The 10,467-nt window shown below is 45.5% G+C and overlaps 1 protein-coding gene across 1 annotated transcript; it reads right to left on the bottom strand.

Annotated features, from left to right (window-relative positions):
* Nucleotides 1-5,957: 5,957 nt before the first annotated feature.
* On the bottom strand, nt 5,958-6,980 carry LOC119148992 (olfactory receptor 10AC1-like). Its single transcript, XM_037389798.1, has one exon. It carries the CDS (start codon nt 6,978-6,980, stop codon nt 5,958-5,960), a length of 1,023 nt encoding a protein of 340 aa, XP_037245695.1.
* Between the last annotated feature and the right edge of the window lie 3,487 nt (nt 6,981-10,467).

The following is a 10,467-nucleotide window of genomic DNA, read 5'->3' as shown; positions in this document are numbered from 1 at the left end:
CAGTCAATTTTGTCTGGTGATGGCTGGGATTTTGTTTCTTTCCCACTTAACACTTTTAGTCAACAGTGAAACCAGGAGAGACTGAGGGACATATTGCAAAAAAATCTAAGCAAAATGGCTTCACTTATGTTAAGATGTGATGTCTTGATTAGACAAGTGGAAAGCAATGCAAACTCAGCCCTAATCTCATCTGATTCATGTTTCCCTTCATAAAACTGCTCTATGTGGTACCAGTCTGTGTCACAAGAGTTAAGTACTTTCTAACAGATATTATAGCACATTATATACTTGTAAACATAAAAAGTGCTGTTCTGCACTTTCCACTGGTCTTGGAAAGCACATTGTTCATGGGCACATTTGAAGATATTAATTTATCCTGTTGGCATTAAGTTTTCATTTTTTTATTACTTATATTACTGACCTCAGGAAGCAAAAAAAAGAGAGAAAAAAAAAGAGCAGGATTTCTCCTTCAGCATTACTAACACAACAGTGTGTGTGCAATGAACATAAAATCTGACCCAGAGAAATGTGATTTCTAGCAGATTCTTGCAACTTCTTCAACCAGGTTGTAGAAAAATAGGTTTATAATATTTTTAGTAATTGAAACACAGCTCAAAATATAACAGTAGTAGTCCCTGCATGACAAATACATACCACTCTGTAATTTATAATTTGTTCATATTTTCTATCTGTTTTTTCCCACTTTTGGATTAATTATACTTGTGTGAAAATACCTCACCAATATTGAAAAAAATCATTAACCTTGATAACATGCAGTAAGCAGCCATATCTCTAGCCACTTTGGTGGTGTGATTTTAAATTTCTTTTTTCTACACTGACAGCTAAATGTGTAAATTAATCAATTTTTTAATTTCTGGGAGGTTCAATAGAAATTTTAAAGCTTTTATGTCTGTTTCAAATCTGCAGTTATTTTTATGGTCCTCTTCTTGACAAATTACGATCCAAACACAGTGAGGTTGCCCTTATTTCTTGCTGTTGTAGCTTATGCTTGGTGTTGTAGTGTCGCAGTGCTGTGCAGAAATGAAGTGGTTGCCCACTGTCCCTGTGTTAACAACCTCTGTTTTCAACGTTGACATCAAGAGAAGATATTTGAAACAGACACTTGACGTCTTGTGGGTGGCAGGAGGGCACTGATTGTGGTAACATCTTACCAGCTCACTGTCAACTCTATTCCCAGTCTAGCTTCCCACCTGATTTTTGAAACCTGAACTCTTAATTAAACCAAAACATGAAAACTGAAATGAGCGCTGAGAGCAATCGTAGACCAAAAACACAATAAAAACATGCCACAGGTTTTAGGGGACCTGATTTTCAGCAGCAACTAGGCTAGAGGCCGCATGGGGCTGAGCCATCTGGTCTTCCCTCAGCTTTACATAGCCGTTTGTAGAACCAGACGGTCTTGTGTCTTCACTTTTTGCAGGTAAAGCCAAGAGTACACGCTGGCTGGCTATTGACCTTCCCATTCTCACTTGTCCCTGGACTGGTCTAGAAGATAACTGAGCATGGCAGGATCCTCAGAGCCAAGCGCTCTGGGTTAGGGATGCAACGCTGGAATTATTAATAGCACCTCAGTCAGCTTTTTGATGTGGAGCTGATTGCAGAGCAAAGTGAAACCGTGGCTGAAACCAGCCAGTTGGCACGGGGCTTCGCCTCGTTCCTCAGCTCGGCTTTGGTCTTTCCTTATTTCTTGCTTCCTGAGGCAGCTCATTAAAGGGGACCGAAGACCTGCACAACAACCCAGATGGAAAATAAAAAGCTTTCAGAGTCTAGAAAATCTTGGTTCTGGGAGGGAAGGGCAGAATATTTAGGCATATTTGTTCCCCATTAGACTGTTTATTAGGGATGTGGACTTCATTTTTTTGTGTCCTATAGGGTCCTATCAGATTTTATATGCTGGGTAAGTAATTTCATATAAAGGCACAAAACAATCCCAGGAAGGACTCATCTCTCTTCTTCCATAAATCTTCTATCTATAAATATCTGCAAGAGAAACTCCTATAGCACGCTCGTTTTTATCACAGTAAAGTCAATATGGCTATTGCCCTTGGCATGTTGAATGATAAACCGAAGGGAAACAGGGGCCTTTTCTCAGTAAAGCACATCACCATCTTTGACAGCTTTTCACCCTCATGATATTGAAGTAGCTTTCTAGGTTTAATCCTCTCCCCACATCCATTTTCACTGGCTACAATGCCATTGTTGTGAATAGCTGTATTCATTTCACCTTGACACTTTCCTCCTGCTTCAGATCAAAAGACAAAGAAGCGATTTGGGTAAATACAGAATTAGCTGCTGGTTTTCTAAGCCTTTAAAGAATCCAAAGGAAGGGAGGGCGGTGGACTCACTTTCCACACAAGCCAAAATGGATAGGCTGTGGTAACGCAACTTTGTCAAGGAGGGAGAATACATTGAAACATCTTCTGTGCTCTTAAAATTGGGCTTCCAGGAGAATTTCAGCTTCTCTAACCCATAACGGAAACACATACCCTTAGTAAACCTTTTGTATTTAGCCTCCTAGAACAGTAAGGAAATATTTTCAATGCAAGTGCACTTAATTCTTTTAGGAGATTGATTATAGGAACAATTTTTAGGAATTGTCTTACCTGGATTGCTAGCAAAACATGGCAGTGTGCAAAAATAAAGGAGCTTTCACTGGTTTCTCTACACTGAAAAGCAGATTTCTCTGGTATGCTACCAGTATCAGTGGTACTGGCAGGTAGCACTCAAGATACCTCCTGGAAGTGTCTCCTTCAGTGATTCATTCAGCTTCGAATGGCATGTACCATTTGAGGTACTGGACCCTGAGTACCCTGAATGCTATTCAGTGTCTCTTCCTCCAAACCCTCATCATTTTTGAGCACATGGATGGAACTGACGTGACATTACAGGCCTTACAGGTTGAGCTCCAGTGCTCTGCTCAGCCACTGCTAGGATCTGTGTCCTCATCCAGCACCTTGCTCAGTGCAGCCTTTACAAAACTCATTGCAGGGATGAACATGCTGTCTTTATGGCTGTGTAAACCATGAAGGGATTTTAAGAGATGTCTTAGGTGGTTTCATTGGAAAATTTTATGACACCTGTGTTTGCCAGACCTCAGGCCTCTGCAAATTTGGGATGTAGGCATTCTTCCAGAAAGGACAGGACCACTTGTGGAATGCAGGCACCCAGCTGTACTCATACACTGGAGGGTCCTGAGGCCAAACCCAGACCAAACAGTTATGATGTCCATGGAAAGATCTTTGCCCTGCCCATCTTTGGCTGGAGGTGGAATATGCTGTACTCGTTTAACTCTGCACTGCCTGACTGCATCCTGCTGTTCCATGAGAAGTTCTGAAAAGGACTGAGAAATTCTTTTTTTTTTTCCTTGTGCTCCTCCATCCATCCATCAGGGATGTCACTGTCTCACTTCACTTAAGCACCCTCCAGCTCTCAGCACACAGCTTACGGGGTCAACGGGACTGGAACTGCCACTAGCAAAGGTGGGTGGAAAACGGATCTCGGGCAGCTCCCGGCAATTGAACGACAGCATTTAAAAAGAAAGTGGTTCCGATGTCTCTTACACATCGCTGCCGCTCTTGCCTCAAGCTTCCCTCTTCCCACTCTCGAGCCCTCTCTACAGATCTGTAGAGCAAAGCCCTGCACTCAGTACAGCTGGGGACAGCAAAGGGGCTGAGGGTGCCGTGACTGGGTGCGGGAATACTGGTGGGGATAGTCTTGGGCTCTGGGATATCTCCTCAATCTGTTCATCTTGCAAGGACATCAGGTGGAGACAGTGTCTGCAGAAAGCCTCCACTGCTTGTGGTGCTTCCCGGAGGTATCTCAGGTCTCAAGAGCCAGGAGTCTAGCCTGGCTGCCCTGTCAGTCATGCCATCCTTCCCAGAGGCATCGTCCGTGTCCCTGCGACAAAGGGAGGTGTGCCGAGCTGCTCTGCTCAGCAGCTGGTGAGGGACACCCCCAGCCGAGGACGCATCCTGCTGCCCTCTCACAGCTCACGGTGGGTGACAGTCACAGCTCTGCCAGCCTGTGCCCACAGCTGCCACCAACAGGTGAAGGCCTCTACCAAGGTTTTGATCAGTATTATAAACCTCAGTACCTTTCTGTTCCTTAGCTTTATTGCCAGGTGTCTGAAAGTATCAGTGCCTCCTAGGAGGCAGGCTAGAAACCGCTGCTGTAGCATCCTACCCACCTCAGCAGGGACCTCTGGAGGTCTGCAGGCCAGCCCATGCCTGCAGCAGGACTAACTTCCAAGCTTGGTTTGACTTGACAGGGTTTTGAATTGATGCTGCCGTTTTGTCCTATGCTCCTTACAGTTACTTAATGATAGTTGATTCAAAGTACTTCCCTAACATCCTTCTAAAGCACTTCTCTGTTAGCAAGTGACGTGCTTTTACTGAGACCCTCCCCTTCTCCTCTTTGGAGACCTGGCAGGTGATTAAAATGTTTACTACAACTTTGATGATAATTTTAAATGATGCAGATAAACCTTTGCTGACAGCAGTAATTAGTTATTCATTGACATGAGATCCAATATGCCGTGCTAATATTTTAGGCTGGCTAGACTGTCAGCTTGAAGACAGCTTTTAATGTGAGTTTTAAATTCCACAGTTCTCCTTTGTCAGATGGCTCCAGCATAAATCCCTTGGTTACAGCGCCAGTTTTGTATGTTAGCCAAATCCACTTACCGCAATGAGTAATGATTGTGGCCCAGGGAAAGCAAGTATCACCCTGCGCTCTCAATCTGCCAAGGGGCAGCTGGGGGCAGCTGGGGTGCTGGGACTGCCTTGGATTAGACAGGGAAAAGAAGCAAGCCTTTTGATTTTTTCTCAACAGCTGGATATGTAAGAGGCGAGTTCTCAATCATAGTGTCTGTCTGGGCTTTAGAGCCATGGCAGGGGGAAGTATTAAGCAAAATAATGAACTTGCTTCTTTCCCCCTTGTTCCTGTCCAAAACTGATCTTCCCTAATTTGTCAGAATCATCCTGTTCTACCTACATGTAGGAAACACAAAATAATGCCACTTTGCACCTCTCAGACTCCTACATCTGCTGCAGGCCAGGTGTGCTCTAACTCTCCCTGGTTTTGCTAAAGAAATGCCAGTAACTGTGTCAATGATATTATTAATCTCACAATGATAGATTTCAACACTCCTCAGGCATCTTTATTTATATGAACCCGTCTTTCCTGATAGAAGTCACATGATAAGACCAGTATCTTAGCCTTTATGTTGCCATAGGAACAATCCAAACCTAAAGTATCTCCCTATAAAAGGAAAAATTGCTCCCTGCCGTCTTCCCAGGTGCAGGAAAGTCATACTCCTGTCAAATCAATGGTGATTTCATTTTCATTATCTAGGATAATGCAAAGATGAGTTTACACCACAGCCTTTCCCCTTGTGATGGGATGCTGGAGTGCAGCCTTCTGCTAATTTTAGAGAAGACCACAGCTTAATTTCCATTTCTTTCTAGGCATGGGCTTTCTTCTTCTAACTTTCCAATAATCCTCTTCAGATTTTTTGTGCTGATAAACTTACCAATCTGAAATTTTTATTGACTTCCCACCTTACAGTTTCTACTGTCATCTTGATAGAAAAATAATGAAACCAATACAGCAGCTTTAAAAAAAATTGTGTTGATCTTTCAATTGTGCTGACATGACCATTAATGCAAACAAGCATGATGTGATGTGTGATCACAGAAGCGAGACCACAAAGTGATCAGAGCTCTTCATCCTCACAAGTCATTAAAGCATTTCCCTTTAGGTAAAGTGTTTTGTTAGAGATCTTTTCTCATTTGTGGTTGTTTTTTTTAAGCAGAGATGTCTTTTTGTCATAAATGTATTGAAGCTGTTGAATCCTGCCTGGATATTTGCCGCAGAGAAGGCTACGGAGAATCTGGTCCTGCCATGGTTATGGGGCTGTTTTTCCAATACACATAGATTCATTCGTTCTGCTGAAGTTTACCGCACACACACATCATAGCTCTGATATCATCCCAGTTCAGCTGAGCTTTTTTCTTCTTCCTCAACATTTTCCTGAGGACTCCCCTGATTTCCTTGTTCCTCAGGCTATAGATGAGGGGATACAGTAATGGAGTAAAGTTGGTGTAAACCAGAGACACCGTCTTATCTCGAGCTGGGGAGTAACTGGACTTGGGGCGAACGTACATGAAGGTGGCACATCCATAGTGTAGCAAGGTGATGGCCAAGTGTGAAACACAGGTGGAAACGGCCTTTCCCCTTCCCATGGAGGAGGTGACATGTACCAAAGCAGCAGCAATGCAGACATATGAGGTGAGGATGAGGAGGAAGGGGAGCAGCAGGAAAAGCACAAAGGCAGCCAGCAACGGCAGCTCAGCGGCGTAACTCTGTGTGCACACCAGGTGCAGCACAGCAGGGACATCGCAGAAGAAGTGGTTGATGCAACGTGACTGGCAGAAAGGCAAGCAGAACACAGCCAGCGTCAGCCCCAGGGCGACAGCAAAGGCCACCAGGCAGCACGTCACAGCCAACCTGAGGCAGAACCCCTTGCTCATCACCACCACATAGTGCAGGGGCTGGCAGATGGCAACATAACGGTCGTATGACATGGCTGCCAGGAGGAAGCACTCGGCCCCACCGAGCGCCACAAAGAGGTGCATCTGCACGGCACAGCCCATGAAAGAAATGGTGCTGCTGTCCCCCACGATCAGGCTGAGAAGCGCCTTGGGGACAATGACTAAGGTGTAGCATAGCTCTATGACGGACAGCTGGCAGAGGAAAAAAAGCATGGGAGGATGGGAAGGCTCCATAACCACTGCCACAAAGATCATCGCATTCCCCACCAATGTGACCAAATGGACAGTGAGAAAAATAAGAAAGAGGAGGACCCGCAGACAGAGCAGCTCGGAGAAGCCGAGCAGGAGGAACTCCATGGCTGCATCCGTGCTCTTATTGTCCCTCTCCATACAGCCTCCACATGGCATCTACAGGGAGAGAAACAGCAGGGAGCCAGTTCAATTTGACCTGATGTCTAGCAAGCAGTTCCATATAGGAAATCATGTTGCAGTGCTGTAGAACCAGTGTGGTAAAGCTCGTTGTGTGGGCAGGAAGGTGATTTCATTTAAAAACAAAACTGTTTTCACTCAATCACATTCAACACACTCTCAGACCCATATTCCCACAACCACCAAGGTCCTTGTGCCCACATGATCTGCTTAAGATTCTTTGCCATGACATTGATGACAAGGCATATCAGCCTTTGGGTCTTCATGACTTCTTCTGAGCCATTCTTAGGTTGGTGACCATGTGCAGGTTTTGAATATGCATTAGGTGCCCTTTAGGAGTTGATGCTGATTAGTCTCTCCATCCTGCCCTGCTTTTAAGAGTCATCTTTGGACTCTCCCTCCTGATCTGAGCATCCTAAGCAGCTGCAGGTGGATGTGTTGGGATCTTGATGGCCATCAACACCTAGGTCATGCATACGTTCTGCTGCTGCTCCTTCTGGTGCTTCATTCCCTGTTCACACCAACACTGCAGTTCCCTGCACCTGTGCCAGGATGTATAAGGACATCCAGGCAGTGCTGGAGCTTCTGCTTTACAACCTGACTCCAATTCCCATGAACTGGAGGTGTTTGCTGACTAGCTCCTCCCTTCCCCCCAATGCGTCTGCCTCAGAGTTCATATGGAAACAGGGTTTCTAGGTAATTAGACATGAGGATTCCAAAATTAGAGTTGACATTTTGGCTGCTTGCATCTTTATGCCTGGCTCAGCCCTATGGCATCAGAGTTAAAGCAAACAAACTTCCAGACTCAAACCCAAAGACATCCATGGCAGCGTATTCTGTATAACAATTTTTTAAAGAAAATACAAAGTTAATACCTTAGACTCGGATAGAACAAGATCTTGCTTGTCACAGGAAGAATGGGAAGTTCCTAGGAATGTGGAGTGATGCAAAGCTGTTAAAGTTGTAAAGATCTAGAACAGTTAAGGTCATAGAGAGCCATATAATAATAAACTACATATAGTGCTCATTGCTCATGTGTTCATCACATAATGTAATATTTACTACGACGAATAATTCCAACTCTTTCTACACTTTACTGTAAACCAGGAATAAAGGCAGAGATTCCTTGAAGACTTCTACTCACATCAAAATCCCAGAAATATTTAAGTAATGAAAGAAGCTGCAAAATTGCATGAAATTTTCCAATGTCATCAAGAGCAAAGAGAAGGAATGGGAAGGAGATGGAAAAAATTATTAGTGGAGACAGGGATTTTCCTGGAAAGAAAACATCTCAAAAAAACTCCAGAAAGTAGTAATAAAGTTGAGGAGGTGATAAGCTTACATGCTTTTGCGTTTATTTTTGCCACTGCAGTTGCTGGAACTTGCTGCTCCAAGGTTTCCTTGTGATCCAGTATCTCAGCGGGGTACAAAACATCTGGGGACTCAGGTGAATAAAGAAAAAATCTGCAATTATGTCACCTCAGGTGCAAAACTAAGAACTAAATCTCTCGGCTTCAGAACATAAGTCAGCAAAATGACTAAGTTAGGAAGAAACTTTACCATAAGCTGCAGGACAAAAAAATGCACAGCCACTGAAGACCAAGAAGGAGCTCCTTGGAGAATACAGAGGCAGCAGTGGTCCTACAGAACCGGGCAGCTCAGCATGGGCTACAGTGGCCATGAAGCCATGGCTACCTCCTACAGCCACCTCTGCCACCGCAGGACCTCCCTGACGGCTGTCCTCTGCAGCCTGGCTCGGACACTTGCTCAACGCGGTGCGCAGGTGGCCAGGCTCCACAGACAACAGGACCGATGGCTCCGCGTGGTCTGAAGGCTGCGGGCTCAGTCACTGGGGACCATCTGGGGCTCCCTGTTCTCCCAGTACTAAGACTTCAAGAGGAATCTGCTAAACACAATAAAGCTAAAGAGTGGGGAAGACACAGGGGTTTCCTTCCTTTTGTTTGGAGCTGATCACTTCAGCCACAGCGTACTGTCTCTCGGTTCGCAGATACGAAACCCAGATGTCTTCCTCCTGGCGATGTGCGGGGCAGCCAGGGCTGAGGTGCTGTTTCTTGCCCAGCCTGGGCTCCCTCTGGCTCTGAGTGCCCCTGCAGTCCGTTTTCTTTCAGCATTTCATAATCATCCCCTCTCCTTTTCTGCAGGATACAGTTCCTTATATACAAGAGACAGAGGTCCTTCCTCTTCCCAGCCACCCCTGCCCTCCCAGCAGGAGTGGCAGGTGGTTCCATTCCTCCCGAGGAAAGGGGGTTTGCAGGTTTTTTTGTAAATCGAGCGGCAGGATGTGATTGCACCCTTGGAGGAAGGCAGAGCTGTAACACCCTCCTAGAGGGCCGTTGCTCCTTTTGCTGAAGCAGCTGAAAGGAGCCAATTATTCATTGGGCTGGTATGTACCCAAAATGGCAACAATTTAACTAACAGAATTCATTGCTGCTCATCTTAAATAAAAATAAATCTGTGGGTCTTTAAGTAAATTTAAAACAAACTCACACTTAAAGGCAAAGCAGAGCGGATGTGAAAACTTTAAACCCATCTGTAGAACTGTGTGTGGAGCTTTCACCCATCCAGATAATCCATTATTTCTCACTGACTCGGATGAAATCACCATTCAGCTGTGGATGGGACTGAGATTATTCAGGCCCAATTTATTTTTATAACCAGTGCTACATTCATTCCTGGCCACTTACACTGAAATCATTAAGGAGCTCTGTAGGTTTATGCAAGTAAATTTTTGACTGCTCAAATGGAACCGTGTTGCATTAACACAGCTTGGAAGAAACATGTAAATCTGGTACCTTAAGATTTTGCCCAGGACATGGTTTAGAGGAGGTTTACCTTTCAAAATATTCTTCTATAATATTTTATCTATATGGCATAGTCATTTGGGGACAAAACTACCCTGTGTATCAGTCCTGTCTGAGGACTAATTGTGTTGGGAGCGGCTCTGCGGCAGAGCCTGGGCTTCCAGCGGGCAGCAAGCTGAACACCAGCCGGGAGGAGGCAATGGAGACCCACCACCCACGGGGCGGCAATAGCAAGAATGTGGCCAGCAGGTGAAGGGGGGAGGTTGTTCCCCTTCAGCTGTCACACACAGAGCCACAAGTGGAGCACTGCGCCCGCTGTCACACTCCCCCATAGGAAGGTGGCACAAGGTCGAGAGGAGCGCATGATGTCCGAGGAGAGGATGGGGGAGCTAGGCTTGCTCAGCCTGGCGGAGAGGGGGCCAAAGAGGGATCCAACTGATGACTTTAGCCTATGGGGAGGGCCTACAGAGACAACAGAGCCAGAGTCCTCTCAGAGGGGTGCAGTGAAACAGTCACAACATTTGCTTCAAAGAAAATTCTGATCAGCCTTCCACACAGGGCGGCTCGGCTCTGGAACAGGTGCCCGAGAGCCTGGGAGGGGTTCCTCCTTGGAGATGGTCTCCTGTTGCCTGGACAAGGCCACG

Source organism: Falco rusticolus, chromosome 5 (assembly GCF_015220075.1).
Source record: "Falco rusticolus isolate bFalRus1 chromosome 5, bFalRus1.pri, whole genome shotgun sequence".
Taxonomy (NCBI): Eukaryota; Metazoa; Chordata; class Aves; order Falconiformes; family Falconidae; genus Falco; species Falco rusticolus.
The sequence above is the reverse complement of the archived record's forward strand: the minus strand, read 5'-3'. Positions and strand labels throughout refer to the sequence as shown.